Source organism: Puntigrus tetrazona, chromosome 10, assembly GCF_018831695.1.
Source record: "Puntigrus tetrazona isolate hp1 chromosome 10, ASM1883169v1, whole genome shotgun sequence".
Lineage (NCBI taxonomy): Eukaryota > Metazoa > Chordata > Actinopteri > Cypriniformes > Cyprinidae > Puntigrus > Puntigrus tetrazona.
Window position 1 is genome coordinate 2,186,069 of NC_056708.1, and position 18,820 is coordinate 2,204,888.

At 39.8% G+C, this 18,820-nt stretch overlaps 3 protein-coding genes and 1 long non-coding RNA gene across 4 annotated transcripts in view; 2 read left to right on the plus strand and 2 right to left on the minus strand.

Moving 5' to 3' along the window:
* Positions 1 to 523: 523 nt before the first annotated feature.
* Positions 524 to 4,121, plus strand: cldn23.2 (claudin 23.2). The gene has a single exon (XM_043250220.1). The coding sequence runs from the start codon at positions 1,844 to 1,846 to the stop codon at positions 2,588 to 2,590; it is 747 nt and encodes a 248-aa protein (XP_043106155.1). The 5' UTR covers positions 524 to 1,843; the 3' UTR covers positions 2,591 to 4,121.
* A 927-nt stretch (positions 4,122 to 5,048) lies between these two features.
* Positions 5,049 to 7,224, plus strand: cldn23.1 (claudin 23.1). Its single transcript, XM_043250217.1, has one exon. It carries the CDS (start codon positions 5,099 to 5,101, stop codon positions 5,906 to 5,908), a length of 810 nt encoding a protein of 269 aa, XP_043106152.1. The 5' UTR covers positions 5,049 to 5,098; the 3' UTR covers positions 5,909 to 7,224.
* Positions 7,225 to 8,016: 792 nt separating this feature from the next.
* LOC122352692 lies at positions 8,017 to 11,361 on the minus strand. The gene is made up of 4 exons (XR_006251908.1): positions 11,029 to 11,361; positions 9,686 to 9,963; positions 8,624 to 8,703; positions 8,017 to 8,528 (listed from the first exon to the last, which is right to left on the minus strand). It is a non-coding gene; the product is annotated as an uncharacterized LOC122352692 (long non-coding RNA).
* A 1,553-nt stretch (positions 11,362 to 12,914) lies between these two features.
* si:dkey-88l16.3 (low-density lipoprotein receptor-related protein 2) overlaps positions 12,915 to 18,820 on the minus strand; it is a 30,008-nt gene continuing 24,102 nt past the window's right edge. The window contains 8 exon segments of the mRNA XM_043250223.1: positions 12,915 to 13,009; positions 13,909 to 14,023; positions 14,097 to 14,406; positions 16,128 to 16,361; positions 17,053 to 17,160; positions 17,564 to 17,689; positions 17,983 to 18,011; positions 18,013 to 18,530. Coding sequence (XP_043106158.1) covers positions 12,968 to 13,009; positions 13,909 to 14,023; positions 14,097 to 14,406; positions 16,128 to 16,361; positions 17,053 to 17,160; positions 17,564 to 17,689; positions 17,983 to 18,011; positions 18,013 to 18,530 — 1,482 coding nt within the window. The 3' untranslated portion in view covers positions 12,915 to 12,967.

Genomic DNA, 18,820 nt, shown 5'->3' on the forward strand with positions numbered 1-18,820 from the left:
CTAATAAAAACACGGCGAACGCGCTTCCTAGGAAGATGGTGTTATCTAAATAAGCAGATTTTTTTAAAATATTAAATATTAACATTAATGAAGTACGTAACGTGTGAACGTAAAAGACCGCGCGTAAAGTGTGCTGCTGTGACTGAAGGTGACCGCTAGGTGGAAGCAAATCTAAGGTCAAATCCACATCTAAGAGAAACGTTCTGTTAAACGCTACGGATTTTATTAACGCGACATCAAATCAAATGAGTGAACGCGACCGAGGCCGAAAAATTAGCTACAGCCTATTTTTGTAGTAAGTTAATTTCACAGGACATCATTATAGTTCTTAAATAAAGTTATTTCTTAGTAAAGCCTAACATTGCGATATATCATGGCAAGGTGTCTGATATTAATGTGATTGGGTATAACTGTAACATTTCGATCGTTGCTTATTGTCAGGATCAGGCACAGGCGGTCTTGTCATATGCTGAGACTACTTTAGTCGGGTTTGTCTTCATTTCAAACCGCATTCCTTGACGATCTGTGCAGATATGTCACAATATGTGCAGAGAGTCATATAGGTGGAGTACAGTAGGAACAAAGGCCGTGTTTTGCAACTCACACAGGCATCATGGCGATAGACTCCCAGTCAGTCAGACCGAGAAAACAACACGGTAACCCGCTGAAACCAGCAGCATGAGCTGCTCTCGGCCTTCAGCTTAATCGGTCGGCCGCTGGGTGAACAGATAGCTAAACTATCTCAGACGAGACAGGAACAACAAACCGACTTGGACTGGTTTAAACCGGTTTCTGGGAAAGAAACATATCGCGTTTGCAGATAAGCTGCGGAGGGAAACAGAAACGGCTTCGTTCATGACTCGGAGGAGTGCTCAGTGTTTGATCGTTAAGGCCCACTGTATGTCAGGAAGTCAAAAACGCGCTTTCATAGTTTCGAGCGCGCGTTTCCGTCTCCAGAAATGACGCAACAACGTGCCGACACGTTCAGAGGGACCTTTTGTTTTAGCATCATTCGTAACTCATTATTCATGTTTTGAATTAGTTTTAGTCTGCTGTGTTTCCCGCTTTAGGTATGTCCATATAGTTCTTATTAATTGTTCATTAACACGATCGAATTAAATGTAAGGTTCAATAAGTTAAAAATAAGTTCACTTATTCTATTTGTTTGATTCCATTTTTTTCCAAAAGAAAAAACTTTCAACTTGGTCAAACCTAACTAATATACTATATAAGTCTTTTTATTTGTTCCCTTTTGCTTTTCATTTATTTCCCATTTTTTCGTAAAAATGCACAAAACGTTCAAGACAGTAAAATATAATAATAATAAACAAAGGAATTTACATAATTTATAAATACTATATAAATCGTTAAATACATAATTGAGTCACCGAATGCATACTTAAATACATAAATAAATGCATAATCATCAATTAATCATTTCCTCCACGTTTCAGTTTTAGATGCGTTCCAAAACACATCGGGTCTTGTTTAGTTAAAAAATGTTGAATGAAAACGAACATATAAATTGACAGCATATTTCCATGAAACGATCAGCTGTGTTAGTTTCTGAACAAATCAGCACCGGAGTCTCTCCTCGGTCTTTCGTGCGGCGCGTGATGTAAGACTCGGTGGGCGGGGCTCCGCAGGTGAGCCTAGGACAGGTCATCGAAACCTGGAGAGGCTTTAACGTTGACGAGCAGACAGTCACGTGACGTTCAACAATAGGTTTTACGGGATCCTCCCACGAGAAGTTTCTGCTGCCCAACTACTTTTTACCCAACCGGAAACAAACCCATCCATTCCCGGGAAGGCTATTTTTATTTTGCGATCTGAATCCGTCGCCATGCGAACTCCGGGGATTTTTATTTTTGGGATGGTCCTCGCGCCTTGCGGCTGGATCCTGGAGCTGACCAGCACCGTGGCACCCGCCTGGCGCACGATCAACACCATCCCGGGAGAATCCAGCGACCTGGTCATCCAGCAGGGATTATGGGACATCTGCAGGACTTTCACGTCGTCCCGGGATATTCAGTGCAACCAGCAGGACGCGCAGTACTTCAGCGCCCAGATCATCCCGATCGCCAGGGGTCTGATGCTGTCTTCGCTCATTCTCAATGTCATCGCCATCGGCGTGGCGTCAGCCGGAGTGCGATGCTGGACCGAGAAACCTCACTGGACGGTCGCCGGGGTCGGAGGTCTCCTCATGTTCGTCTCCGGGGTCCTCACCATCATCCCGGTGGCGTGGTACACGCACATCATGAGCTCCATCTCCTCCGCCTCCGCCGATGTTCGTGTGGGGTACTGCCTGGTGCTGGGCTTCATCGGCGGGATCCTGGAGGTCCTCGGCGGGCTGGTGATGTCCATCGGTCTGTGCCGGCGCTGCAGCGGTCAGAAGCGCGCGGAACGGCCGAGGCGCGGCGTCTCTCCCCCGCGCAGAGACACGGTGCCCAGCGTCAGCAGCGGCAGCAGCAGCGTCCCGTACTACTCCAAACAAAGCGAGGTGGACTTCGCTCGGGCCAAGAGACAACGGGACAGCAGTCTGGAGACTAGCGCTGCGTACAAAGCGCGACCTTACGACACCGATTTGTGAGAAAACGAACGCACGCGAGAAGCTTTACGAAAAAGCGTCTATCCCTTAAATGCATATTATATGACACTTAACCGTCACCTGTCCCCAAAGAGGAAGCCGGAGTTGACTTCACTACAGGCGATTTACATTTCAGTCCTAAAAGTCTCCTAAATACATATTTATGGGTTTTGTTTTGTTACAAAATATGCAGCAAATGTAACGACAAGGAAAAACTACACAAAACACATCTGACTTAATATCAAGTGAAAGCTTAAAAATCATCAAAAGTCGTAATGTGAAAATCTGACATTGATGTATCAAGGAAAATCATTTTAAAATGCATTCGTTCATGAACTGTAACGGTTTAGGTTTGGATAGACTTTCACAGATGGGGGCGACAATAATGTAAAATATTTAGGAGTATACGTTGTACACTGTAAAACTTCATTTGTTAACGCAAAATAAGTTGCTAAGCGTATTCATGAGTTGTGTTTTTGAGTAACGTTTCTTTCGCAAAAGAAAAAATCTATTCAGGAAGACGTTAAAATGAAATTTACGACGCAAGTGCCTTATATTTTACAATGAAGTTTTTCTAAGCAAATAGAGTCGCTGTAAAATTTACAGTGAAAACCATAAGGAAGTAGCCCAAATCTGTTTACACATTTCTATTCCAAGTCATGTGTTTTAAGTTACACTTCGGATGTTTAGTTCATGTTGAACATTATTTTAATGTGTGCATGTAGTAGGCCGACTGTTTGTATATGTTTTTATTGGTTCATGGAAAGGTTATTTAACTCTAATTCATCACGTGACCCTTTTGTTGTACCACCTGTGTTATCGTGGATACAATATTTTAGCTGAAACTGTGGATATCATCATAAATATAGCACCTTGTAAGGTTTTGAAGTTCTACTGAAGAGCACTAACCCCATTAGTTTGGTTTTGTAACATCGCACTTTAAGATTTGAGGCCCTGGTGATTGTAGTCGACTGTTTTTGTAGTAGCCTACTGATATGTAAATATGTAACTTCATCAGGAACCTCTTGAGTTTGTACAGTTATGCCAAGTACAAAAAGCAAATACATTCTTCTGAAGGAAGCTAACCTTTGCATAACCACTGCTCGCAGGCTTCGGACGACTTTGAAGAAATGTCTTTCACTGGAGTTTACGATATGCAAAATATTTCTGTGGACGTTTTTTTGCGCACGGTTATGCCGTCTGCTCATCAACTTGAGGGCAAATGGTTGAAGGCCCGTTTATTTTTCTACGTTTTGTGATGGACGACCAATGTGTACCTGCATTAATATAATAAAAAATGTTTACAAACTGTTCATTTTAAAATTAAAATTACAAACGTATGTATTTCGGTAATAAAAGTTAACCTGTTTTTGTCGTTTTGAAAATGTGATTTTACCTTGTATATATATTTAGCCATTTATGAACCTTTTTTTTATAATATTTGAATGTACAATATGTGATATACTAACTCACCAGCATGATAAAATGTATTAGTGCCATAAATAGCATCCAAAATAAAAATTTTTGCTTAGTACTGTCTGTGTACTGTGTATATTTATTATATGTAAGAATATGTAACCGTATAGCTCTTATGTTTGTGTAAGTACACATATGTAACAACACACTGAATGGTATGTGTAAGTACAAATGCGTAACAGGACATTGGTAACGCCACTTTTTTGTAAAGAAAGTGTTACGCTTTACATTAAGTAGACAATTCCTATGGTTTACCAAGTAATTACTGTGTTGTTACACAGCAGAGGCCGGTAAGTTAGGCTTTACATATAAATTGTGGTTGGTTTCAGAATGTTTGACTTTCTATCAACTGGACAGTTCCTGAGGAGTTACCATGTAAGTACACCAACTCCAGATCAAACTCCTCCCACTTTACAAACCCTAAACCTACCTGTTTCCACCCCCTGGATCAAACTGTTTCAATTACTCTTATACGTACTGCCGTTACAAAATGTAGTTAATAATTCCTGTTACACGAGTACTCGGTGAAGTGTTACCAATGTCCTGTTACACATTTGTACATGCGTGTAGTTACAGAAATGTTACAACTGAGTATCTACAGTTGTAATATTTGTTAATCGCAATCAATCATTTGACAGCATCAACTAAATGAATGAACTGTATGAATGAAATTAAAAGGCATAAGTGTGTGCAATTTGATTTTAAGATAATTTTGGACTAGGTTGCTGAGAAAACTTGCTATTAATCAAACTTTTGACCTGAAACCTTCTCCAGTATAAACAACTTTTCTTTGAGACAGCTTTCCCTAGTCTCGTTCATTTATCTCCTAGCTCTGCATACTGGTGTTCCAGGTTCAGCTGAAACAAGGCATACATCGAAAACAAGTTTTGTCTGTGTTTGAACCAGACGTTCAACACCACGCCCTTCAGATGCTAATCACACAGAACCACCTCCTCCAAGTTTCAGTATGTTTCTTCTTAAGCAGCAGACACTCTCGACTCGCTTCAGAAAGAGACAGCAGCTCAACCCTCAGCCATGCGGACTCCGGGGATCCTGATTTTCGGCATGGTCCTGGCCCCCTGTGGATGGATCCTTGACCTAACCAGCACAGTCGCGCCCAACTGGCGCACCATCAACAACCTGGCGAACGAAGCTTCGGATCTGGTGGTGGAACAGGGAATCTGGGACATCTGCAGGACCTACACAACGTCCAGAACCCAACAGTGCAACAATCAAGGCAACGACCAGATTTATTTTAACAGCCAGATCATTCCGATCGCTAAAGGAATGATGGTCGCGTCGTTGATTGTGACGGCGCTTGGCCTTGCGGTGGCAACACCCGGAGTTAGATGCTGGAGGGAAAGACCCAGATGGATACTGGCTTCTTTGGGTGGACTCCTTATCTTCTGCTCCGGAGTCCTGACCATCATTCCCATTGCGTGGTACACTAATATCCTCAACAGCATCAATTCCACCTCCGTCAAAAGAGATCCAAACAGACCGGATGACATTCGAGTGGGATACTGCATCATTTTGGGCTACATCGGAGGCATCATGGAGGTCCTCGGGGGTTTCGTGATGTTCCTCGGGATTTGCTCTTGCTGCGGTGGACGCAATCGCGGAGAAAAGCCTCGAAGCACCACAACATGGCGGCCGGCAACGGAAAGACCCACTCCTCTGCCCAGGGTTAACATGCACAGAACCTACAGCAAGAGCACCGAAAGCAGCGTGCCGTACTCGCAGAAGTCCCTGGACGACGACCTGGACTTCCCAAGAGCCAAGCCCCGAGACAGAGGATCCGTCAACACGTCCTACACCGGAAGACCTTACGATGCCGATCTGTGAAACTGCTAACTTAGTCGATACATGCTGTGAACATTTTGTGAGATGTAACAACTGCTAAAGACCTGAGGGACGTTTGAACAACTGCACTAAATTAAGGTTCTTTCTTGTCACCTGTGGTTCCATTTAGAACATCCTTTGGATTGCAGAGATCGCAAAGTTCTCTATATGTAGATTTATAGGGTACAATAGAAGATTTTGTTTTGTTTTCAATGATAGGTTCCCAAGAAGGTTCTTCTATGGCAGTGGTTCCCAACCATGTTCCTGGAGGCCAACCTACACTGCACATTTTGAATCTGTTCTTCGTCTGAAACACTTTTTCAAGTCTCAGAGTCTCACACCGTGTGTGTGTGTGTTTGATTAAAGAGACATGGAAAACATTTAGTGTACGTGGTTGGGAAACACTGTTCTATGGAATCACTGCACAACAAAAACTTTATTTCTAAGAGTGCAGATGACTCGATGCACCAGTCTTTTTCTTACTTTAACAAGTATTTTACGTGTTTACAGCAGTTACTGATTGTGCTAGCCTGTTGCACTTTTAAGCTAAGCGAAATGAAGGTTTTTAGAGTTGTAAATACAAAAACTGTAACTTCCAGTAGCAGATGCAGGTTAAAATCAACTCATGCATCTTAATGGAAGATATAAGCTGTTGATATATCACTATAATAAAGCAAGATAAAAATGAGCTCATCTGAACAACGAATGGTGCAATATTTTCTTTTGCTGTGGAAAAACAATCTGAAGTCAGTCAAAAGAGGTCTGCAATGCTGTGTAACTAGTAATACTGGTTGTTTCAGTTTTATCTTCATTGCACGCTGGGCAGCATGTTTGAATTGTCAGCTGATTCATGAGTCATGTGAACAATGAAGCGATAGACACGAAGTATATTCCTCCAAAAAAATCAAATCAAATCAAGTTTGCTGTGGTAAATACCTAGATTTTTGTTTTTGCATTTATATATTGATATCGCATATACTTTCCGCCGTTGTGTAATAAATGTTCAGCTGCTTCTTGTAGGACAGTGAGCATATCTTCAGTCTGGAAGTACAAAACAAAGTTGCCTGTTTCACAACAAATGTATTACAACAATAAATTAATAAAGTTAATTATTAACTTTAAAACAGTGCAAATGAGCTTAAATATTCTTACACCATCCAGATCAAGGAAGAAGGGGGTAAATAAGATTATAATAACTTGATTTTACTGTCATTTCCCATTGGGGTCAAGGTTTGTGTGGTTTCTAAAAAGCAATACATCATCTGTAATGGTGTTTTTAAATGTTTTTTTGTATTAAAGTACTATTTATTAAAAGCAAACACTGTTGTACATGTGCATTGATAACTACGGTTTAAAAAAAACAGTCCCTATTCAGACCTGAATAAAGAAATACAATGAAACACTTATCTTTTGAGAGGAATGACTATGGCAGAAATTAAATATAAAACAAATATAATGGGTTTCCATTTTAATATATATTAAAATAAAAAGTATTTCTGTAATGCAAAGCTGAATTTTCATCAGTCATTACTCCAGTCTAAAGGGTCACATGATCCTTCAGAAATCTGATTTATTATTAGAAATGATCAATGTTGGCAAGGTTGCGATGGCAAATAATTTATTTGGAAACCACAAAACTTTCAGGATTCTTTGATGATTAAACAGTTAAAAAAAGAACAGCATTTACTAAAAATACAAACTTTTTGTCATAGTTTCCTTCTCCAGTTTCCAGTTTAGTTCCTGTTTGTCCTTATTTGGTTGTTCCTGTCCTCGTTTGTCATAATTAGTTCCCACTCATGTCCCAAATGCAGCATTGCATGGAAATTACATTTTAAAAGTACATTAAAATAGAATAAAAATATTGAGCATTACTGATCAAACTTTTGACTGGTAGTGTACAACCTATATAATAACTATGTCATTTCTAATGGAATATTTCAACATAAATTTGATGTTAATTGACATTATTAAATTATATAGATATTGATGACAGAAACTAGGGGCATTAAAACAAAAGCATATAGCAAACTAAATGTGAAATCGATTAACATGGATAAAGATGCCTTTATTAGGAAAAGTGAAAACATATTTTCAGTCTGAAATACGACTAATAGAAGCAAATGAAAAAATATCTTTATTGAAAAATACTGTACAGACAGTCATGTTAACAGCTGAATAAGGCTAAAAAGCTAAAAAGGTTGAATTCAAAGCTGTCGTGAAACTACAAAAGCAAAAATAAACTCAACCCAACCCATAAAAAAAATGGCACGCATGTTTTCCATAAATGCTTGAAAAAGATACCAGTCTGTGTCTTATCAGTCCGTGAAACTATTCGGCTTTCAGTTATTGAAACTCGCCAGTCAGGACCGAGCTAAAAATAACAGCAGAAGAAGCAGCACTGAAATACCTGGCATGTTTGAGGAACCAGTCCATGCTCGTCTAACGTGATTTACACGTATCTCCTCTCCATGTTCTACAATCATTCAGACGTGCTGCAGACTTCACGGATTTCATAAACAACAGCTTTCGGTTAACGTCGAATGCGTTCAGTCCTACATATATAAAGAAGCCTAACATCACGCGAAGTGTGAGTTAAGTGTCACGGTGGAAAGTGTTGACGGTACTGTTTGAAGAGGGAAACAAAGAGAGAGTGAGTGACTTGTATATCGTGGTCATAATAGAGATAACAGAGAGTCATTGTGATGTAGAACAACAAACCTATTTTATGGCACGCTGCATTAAAAGCATGCTAAGGGTGCGCTCCATTTCTCAACAGGGCTTCCTCGGCTGCCTTTTGTCTGTTAACAAAATGATGTGATGCTGAAATCAAGTTCAAATGCAAAAGTCTGATATGCAATGACACAAGTGTACTTGTTGTACATTTCTAGTTATAGCTGGGAATAAACGTTATAACATTTTAATGTAATTATACAGTAAATGTAAACCCTGTAAAAATGACGAGAAAGTATGTGAGCGCACACCCTTTAAAGGATTAGTTCAGTCAAAAGCGAAAAGCCGTTGAAAATGTACTCATCCTCAGGCCACAAATCCACCGTTTCAACATTTTCACATTTAAACCACTGCTTCCGGCCAAAATATGAGTTCATGATCCATAATAACAATCCCTCCAGTAGAAAAGCCCATCTCCTGTCATATTTGCTTAGAGCTGTTTTGGACTGTTTTTGTTCATCTTGGGCATATTTCTCACCCGATTCGGAAAAAAAGTGCTTTTTTTTTCCCCTGGAGGAAGCCAGAAGCAATGGTTTGAATTTAAAAATGCTTTAACGGTGGATTTGGTTTTTTTAGAAAAACTTTTCACTTGTGATGTTTCTAATCAGACTCTCGTTCTGACGGCACCCATTCACTGCAGAGCATCCGCTGCTTACAGCAAGTCACGAAATTTCTCCAAATCCGCTGAAGAAAAACTCATCTACATCTCAGATGGCCTGAGGGCGAGTACTATTTCTTTAACTATTAAGTTATTAAGGTAAAAAGTAGTATTTACAAGCATCATTATTTAAATATGAATTATTCATTCATAAATATAATGCATTTTGGGGACCACATGACACTTTAAACCGAAACTAAAGTGAAGTAAGTGTCACGAGGATCTATATGATATCCATCTAGATGACACACTCCTCATCACCGTACTTTACTTTTATGTTTTTCTTTCATTTATTCACACTGACCAAATTAAAAAACATCACTGTATGCATGAATTGCATCCTGAACTAAACAATAAATTATTATTATTTTTTTTAAATCCCTCAGTCTCACCTCTTCTTCGCCTTTAGCCTTTGCCGGATAAAAGCCACGCCAAAGAACATGATGATAACGCCAACGATGAACGCAATGACGCCGAGGGTGAGAGGTACAGACAGAGCGTCATTTACCGTTTCGCTACAGGACTCTCCAACGTAGCCCAGCTGACACTCGCAGGTGGGCTTCCCGTCCATCAGCACACATCTTCCATATCTGCATATCTTTTCGACGCACGCAATCAGATGGCGAGATGCACCGCCATCGTCACCGGCAGGAACGGACATGCTGGAGCTCTGGAGGACAACAAGAAAACACACACAAACAGCAGACTCTGAGAAAACAAGGTTGTGGAGAGTGGGGTAAGATGAGCCGCGTTTACACGCGCTGGGCTCTGGGAGGTTAAATATGGCTGTTTTTCTGGATATAGGCGTTTTAATGTAATTAGAAGAAAACAGAAATATTGCAAATCTGTCTACAAAAATCGAATCTAAAAATATATCTAAAAAAAAAAAAAAAAAAAAAAAAGCCAGGAAAGGAAAGGAAAGGAAAGCCATGTAAAACGACTGAAATAAAATATTTGGAATTTTTTTTCTTGATGAATTTAATGCATCCTTGCTGGATGAAAATATTCAAGCGTTTATTTGACAAACATTTTTATATTTCAATTTTAAATATTTATTTTTATAAACATATTTCCTTAAAAAAAAAAAAAAAAAAAAACAAAAAAAACTTTCTGACCCTAAAAGTACATGCATAAATTATTTCTCTAGTTCACACAATTTCAGACAAATATACAAACAATAAATATAATAAATTCTACAAAACGTTTTTAGCATTAAAACGTGTTGCTTTTGTCACAGGTATGTCACATTCACACGGTTACATGTCAGGGACCCTAAATATAATATGTTTTCAATGGACAGCACAGTTTACCAAATGTAAATTAATTTCTGATTGAATGAAATGCGAACAAATTCTTTAGAAAAACAAACTCTGAAATACAAACCAATTCTTTAGACATACTAAACAAACATAAAACGTCATCACGTAGCCTAACAAGCAAAGGTACAGTTACTTTTAAGCAAGTTCTGAGAAAATAATAAAGCAATAAACAAAACAAAGCCACATCTGAAACACACAAGCCCTAATTAAACAGTTAACTGGCAATAAAAGCGTTCAGACAGCCTGTGAGTTTGATGCCAGGTTACGGCCTCAAGGTGCACCCTTAAAACATTCAGAGAAAATGTCTCCCTGAGGCGAAACAACGCGTTTCGACGAACTCACCATTTTCCAAGAAAAAAAACAACAACTGACAAACACTCAAAACTACGACTGGAATGCAAAAACGTAGGGTTTACCTGTGTACGAATGAGGAAAAGATACTGACAGAGATGGCTTTAGAACAGATGAACGTATTGAGGCTGAAAGAATTAAGCGGTGTTCCCAAGCTGAAAAGAGACACTCCCTTCACCACAATACTCGGTGAAACTCAACTCCTGTCAGGTAACGCGTGGTCAAGGAGGAGCGAACTTTCAGCTCACGGGACAAATAAGGGCCAGGTGAAGATAGCGCCGGAGTAACAGTTTGGCGGCATTTAAATCAGTGTAGGATTTGACATACGGGTGTCGTTACACCCTCAGAACGATCACACGGTTCCGCGAGCGTTCGCGTCCTCCGCCCTCGCGCGACGCCTGGCGCGTCACGAGCACGGCTGGCGAAAATGACGTGTACGCTCCTTAAAACGTTTGTATTTGAACGACATAAAAAAGACAGTTGAATAAAATTAAAACATGATTTGAAAAAGATAAATGTTGCAATAAATGCGACTGACTGACTCGTTCGCTCGTGAGTCATTCAGTCAACGTTCGTCAGCGACAGCTCACATCTTTAAAAGAACGTAAACTCAGTTTTTAAGCCGAATCTATTATACTGCTGCATTAATCGTCTCAAAGTACAGACGTGGTTATATTTACTGATAAAATGAGGTAGAATAGAAGGGTAAACACGTGACAGATCGACAATGGTTCAACGGAATCCGTACTCGACTACTCGGAGCTTCGTTCGCTGAATCTACTGCTATACTATAACCATCTCAAAACGTGTTTAAAATAATATAGTACATCTTTTAAAGGAGTAATGTAAAATGTGGCTATACAAGTAGGCTAACGGTTCTTATTGCCAAGTAACGTCCGATTCGTGAACGATTCAGTCCGTTGAACCGATTCACTGATTCATTTTATGTAAAAAGAATCTTTTTGCTCATTAAGAAAAGTCCTCACTTTTGAGTGGAGAGGTTCTTTTGGCATTTTAACATTTATTTTACTTTATATTGATTATTTTCTGCTTTATGCACTAGTAAATGCATGTCTATGTACTGAAACTGTATTGCAGCAGGGATTGTAATAAAACTTGGCAATTAATGGTACAAATACCTCTTGATGGCAAAAGATCAAGACAAATTTTGATTTCTCGTGTCGTGATCTCTTTAATTCACTGTTGGAGAAGGCAAAAGGGGAAGGCAGATCATGAAGTCATTATGAGAGGAACCTGATTTTACCCTATATGAATATTTAAATTGAACTCATTTGAATCGTTACACAAACAGTGATGGCACAGAGACCGATTCACACAAGCGAACCTCTTCCTCTTGTTTAAGCACTGGTTCACGTTTCACATGGGGGATGGGCAGGGAAAAAGAGAAAGTATTGAAAGTAAGCCTGGGTTTGCATAACCAAACAAGACTGTGCATAAATGAATAAAAGCCTAAAGGAGGAACAGCAGGTTATTTAAAGAAGCAACTCAAATCACCAAGCAATAAAGACCTTGAAGCTTTGAACTCGAGTTAGAGGAAATGACTATAAAATGAGAAAGACTGGAATTATTTGTAATTATGTAGAGCCTTGCACAACAATTAAAAATAAAATCCAACAGGACTGCGAATCTGCGTCTTGCGTATAAAAGAACATGTTTCAGGTACCATTTCATTATAATTACTTTTAATTAAGACTTCCCATGAAAATCTAGATGCTCTTTGGTTTCACAACCTCATTAGGTTTCTGTTCTGGCATAACCCCTGCGGTTTCCTTTGTGAAATACTGCGTAAATATTGATTGAGAGTTCCAGGTACCTGCCGTTTCGACATTGGTGGCAACTTTTTATGCAAGACCTTTTCCTGACACCGGACTTGCTATGTTCAAACGACCCAATGTTATTTATTTTTTATTGAAATGAGAAGTGAACAACATTTCTTGCAAATATATATTTATTATTAGATAAAAACACAAACAAAAAAAAACATTAGCTGTCAACAGGGGTGGTAACGGCTGGCGTGATCTGAACCTACAGGAAAGAGAAAGTTTAAATTCTGAATTAAAATCTAAGAGAACACAATATGTGGAACACAGAGGATATTTAACAATGTACAGGATGCTCTTTTGCATAATGAAAAAAAAATATTTGTATAGAAACTTAAGGTCTAATTAGATTAACAATATTTACAATATCTGCACATTTGACTTGCAAATCCTAACCTATTTATTTGTGAATGTTTACATTTTGGAAATTCATAATTTATTTGTGGATCATAATGTACTTATCCAATTGAAATTAATTTACTGTTGCTGTACTGTATGCAAAACATCAGCGTAAACGTTCTTTCGGTCTAAAAGAAATGTTCGTCATTAAAATATACAAAGTCTAATACACACACACACACACACACCCACCCACCCACACACACACACACACACACACACACACACACACACACACACACACACACACACACACACACACACACACACACACACACACCCACACACACACACACACACACACACCCACACACACACACACACACCCACACACACACACACACACACACACACACACACACACACACCCACACACACACACACATACCCCACACACACACACATACCCCACACACACACACCCACCCACCCACACACATACACCCACCCACACACCCATACCCACACACACACCCATACCCACACACACACCCATACCCACACACACACCCATACCCACACACACACCCATACCCACACACACACCCATACCCACACACATACCCATACCCACACACACACCCATACCCACACACACACATACCCATACCCACACACATACCCATACCCACACACATACCCATACCACACACACACACATAGATGAATAACTAGTATATAAGAATTAGAGAAAGCTCATAATACCTCTTCAGGATCGTACAACTCATTAGCAAAGTTTTGAGAGAAGGTTGTGTGTTCTTCCACATCAGTCACGAGTATTTCTTTTTCGGTGGCCTCTTCCCTCGCTGCTTGTGCCCTTCTGCAAATACAAATTGGATTTATATTAGTATTAGTATGACACAATAGATGCTGATTTCATTGAGGACACATACTTGTGTATTTCAGAAATGATGAACCTTCTCTTGAGGATGACGGCGGCCATCAGAGCACCTCCGAAGAGAAAGGTGAGCGTGAGGGCGAGCGCGGTGCTGCTGGAGGAGGAGTTCTCACAGAGATCCCCGCTGTATCCTTCCTCGCACACACACACCGGCTCAGCCTCCACGCTCACACACGTCCCGTGAACGCCGCAGCGCTTCGTCTCACACGACTCGCTGTCGACGGCGGAGCCCAGAGCAGGCAGGCGGTCTGACGACGACTGGGCGGATTGGGATTTGACACCTGGTTTGATCTTCACACTTCCACCTGTCGACAAGCACAACGTTATTTAGGAGTTCAAATAGCTGATAGAAAAAAAAAAGAAAAAAAAAGAAAAACCCATCACAATCCACCCCACTACGTCAATAAACATCTTGTGAGGTGAAAAGGTGAGTGTTTGTAAGAAACAAATACAAGACAGACTTCAATTCTATATTTCTCCAGTGGAAGTGTTGGTCATCTGGTGAGAAATGTGCAGTTTTCCATTGAAGGAAATGTTATTGATTATGGACTCGAAGCTATAGTTTGAAGCAAAATTCAGTTTTACATGCGTGTTGGCAGCGTGTACACAACCACCCTATAATAAAAAACCTCCTGATAAATCATATTCTGAGACACTGCTTAAGCCAATCACACAAACCGTAAAAAGAATTAATAAATAAAACGAGGCCCGCCCGACTGTTATATTAGCAGAGACCTGCCCGAGTTACACAACTCACCATGATGATCTTCACACTACGGTACTTAAAAGAGTTCAAGAGAGAAAGGTCTCAAACCTATAGAGGTTTATCAGTCCAGAGACGTGGGCGAGTTTCTGCTTTTAATTCATTGTCTGGTTCATATTAACAGCGTAGACTGAACAGGTCTATACACCGATCTAAATGTAAAACTGATTTCTTCGCCAACCGTTTACCTTCCCAGGCAAAGCCAACTGCGTTTTTTTGCAACTTTCGTTTTTTGACAGTACAAAAGACATGAAATAATTTAAAAAGAACTAATATAGTCCCAACGAAATTAAAATGTTTTTTGGGGTGTTAGCATCAATATATCAGTCTTCAGGTTATCTAAAAAAGGCAGTGCGCTCAAATTCAAGTTCTTAATTTCCTCCATTGTTTTTGACATCGTCTCTTCTTCAGTCGGACCAATCAAATGCTCTCTATATTCCGAAGTGCTTGCCCTTAGACTATAAATAGATGCTGAAACGGGGGATCACTCCACAGTGCTCATGTTTGCTGTGATGTTAATGTTCATTTAGTGTAATTATGATTCAGGCAGTGTAGACGTGCTTTTGAAGTCTGGTTTTGTGTTATGTCACAAACTGCAGCAGTTTGCACAGTTCAGATGCACGATCAATGAGCAGATATTAAACACTTGATTATGATCACTAATCTATTTTAGTAACCTAGGGGTAATCTATTAGACTGTGGCTGTTAAATGCAGTTTAACAGAGCTCTGTCCCAAGCAGATATAAAAACACGCTATTGTCCCATTTCAAAAAAGGAGGAGGGGCTGCTCATGTCCCGCCTGGTCTTCCTGTTTCAGTGGAAGTTACAAATCACCACCAAGCAGCAACTTCACACTCTTTTCTCATGAAGCCAACACGGAAGTGACTGAAAAGATGCAATTCATTGGCTGGCTCCAAAAGGGTCCCATAGACCCAACTTTACAGCAGAAACATTTTTGCTTGGCTTTTAGTTAATTTTGCTGTAACAGCACAACTCTCTTGAAACATTGTTTGTAAATGTTGTTTGGACTCTTTCTGACGGCACCCATTCACGGCAGAACATCGCTGAGAAAGTGATGGAATGCTACATTTCTCAGAATTTGATAAAGAAACTCATCTACCTTTTGGATGACCCGAAATAAATTTTCAGTAGATTTTAATGTTTTGTATCAGTTAAACTGGGATAAAAAAAAAAAAAAAAAAAAAAAAAAAAAAAGCCTCCTAGCAAAGCCCTAGAAATCACGTAATGAAGAAAATCACTCACATTCCTCATCCGAGCCGTCCGGGCAGTCTGGGATCTGGTCGCAGAACTTGGCTGCAGGGATGCACTTGAGGCCATCTCTGCACGCTTTACTGCCCCGGGGACAATCGACGTTGGAAACGCATTTGGTTTTGTTCACAGAGAGGTAGTCCTGCGCACAGCGACACGAGCGTCCACCTGGATACGGCAGACACAGGTGACTGCAGCCCCCATTGTTTTCTGAACAGACGTTGGTGCCTAGACAGGAACAGACAAGCATACAAACCCAGATTTTACACGCACGTGTTATTCTACCTTTTTCAGTTCACTCTGGCTCAGAGATGCAACCCGTGTTCAGACTAACATACTGGATTACACACAAACCTAAAACAATAGACAGATAAATAAGCATCCATTTAGTTTACATTATTTTAATATTTAGAAAGTATATAAAAGATGGCTTTATCTTTTAAAAGTGCATTTATAACATTCTATTTTGTATATATATATATATATTTTTATAAGTAAAAAGTTAAATATACAGAAAATGGCTACAAAAATGAAAATAAAAAAATAAATGCAACTATTATTATTATTTCTATTTTCACCATATGATTTATTCATCAGACTTGAAAATATAAGACCAAATGGAACACATTGTGGGATATAGTACCAAGCACAGCATACTTTGTTGAAAAGGAAGCATTTAGGCAAGTGTATTAGGTGATATAGACACTTCAAGTTTACAGGACTTTCATGCATTTCACTACTACTGTTTTTTTTTTTTTTTTTCTCCACAGTATGTAGAATGTTTTGTAGAGTCAAGCTTAGTGAGTCTGTGCTGCACGGTTCTTCTGTGAAAGCTATAGTGAGTGTGGGAACGTAAAAGGAGAACTCCAAATGTGTCTTTTGTGTGGCCAAGGTCCTCCACACACACACACACACACACCTTTCTGGCTGGAGCTGCTGTAAGCCTTCAGCTCTATGACGTTTGCCTTTACCTCAAACCACTTCAGTTTGGGCTGGAAACCATCCGAATACCATAAATTAGTTGTACCTATTTAAAACAAAAAAAATTATATAATAAAAACAAAATGCATATAAAAACCATTTTAATTAAAAAGTAGAATAATAGTGGCTAATATGACATGCAATCTAGAACAGCTGTGATTTTAGGACAGTTGTGAGTTGGTCTCAGTAACTTGAAGCTAAATCTGTGAAACATTAGAAATAGCGAAGAGGATCATTTAGGACTGACATCCACTATTTTTAAGATTCTGTCCTGAAACAGCAAGTTAGGAGCTACTTTTAGCCTTAAGATGGTTTGTGAATACAGGCCCTGGTTACTAAATGGGTAAACTACTGTCCAGATTGAATTTGATCGTCATTTGGCCATCTAGTGGTTCTACACAGAACTGAATTCAGTGGATACTAGATTTCTAGAGGTCTTGGATTATTACCGTTGTCCAGAGTGATCCAGAAGTAGATGTTCTCAACACGAGCAAAAGACACAATGAAGGCAGCTCCGGTGCTGTACTCCTTATAATTAGAGCCATCGATATTAATGGAGCTAATCACACCATTCCCTTGGATAAAGAACAAAAACAAATCAGCATTATTGATTGATTCGGAAGACAATTTCCACAGAATGAAGACATTCGATTTCAGTCACAAACTTGAACAAAAAGCATACGAATAGTTTACAAGTAAGTGTGTAACAGGGTTGCAGACAAACTAATTTAAAATTATTTTGTTCATGTAATTATGTAATAATTTACAATTAAAAAACTATGTACTGAACTATCTGTTTGAGAATGTTTATGTAGTCAATCTGTACCCTGATGTGTACGGTGTAATTTAATTTCAGTTTTTAACACACCAATATCTGCCCAATACAGTGCTGTTCCTTTTAGAGAAGGCAAGAGAAGCAGGCATCTTTGTTTTGCTCCACAGCAGCGTGCGGTTGTTTCCGTCCATGTGAGCACAGTCCACCTGAGGAAGAGACTGGGCCGCTCTCCGTCCCACCGCGGTGAAGCACAGCCGGCCCGAGGGAGGGTGCAGGGCGATGGAGATGGTTCCCTCCAGCTCGGCCTGCAGCACCAGACTGGTGTACTTCCCTCCGGGGGACGTGACGTACAGCTGGGGGCTCTTAGCGCTGCTCCAGTACAGGTTGTGTGTGACCCAGTCCAGAGCCAGAGCGGTCACCAGGTCCCCTTTGAGCTGAAGCACGTGACCGAGGGGCGTGAAACCAGAACTGCCCAGTTTGAGCTGAGCTACAGACCCGCGTCCGGCGTCAGCTACGGAGATGGTGCGGTCCTTCAGGAGCAGATCGAAGTCTGAAGCTTCGTTCACGGCAGGCAGAGCCAAAGCATGGTGCTCAGGCCACCTCTTCAGACCGACCTCTGCCTGAAGAGTCTTCACTAAGATCTGAGCAGGGCGATCAGGAAGAGCGAAGATTAAAACTTTTTAAATAATTGATTTAAAAATAAAAGTAATTTAAAATTCCTGGTTTTGTTTGGGCAATTACTTTTGTAATAATTTTCTTTTATTTAATAAAACCACAGACATACATATAAACATCCAAATCCATGACATTTTAGGAAAAAGGGTTTCCTTAATTTATAATGATGATGATAAATTAAAATGACAAATCCTCTTTGGAGCAAACATGATTTTTTTGTGGGTATTTTGTTTAATGACTATTATAATAATAATAA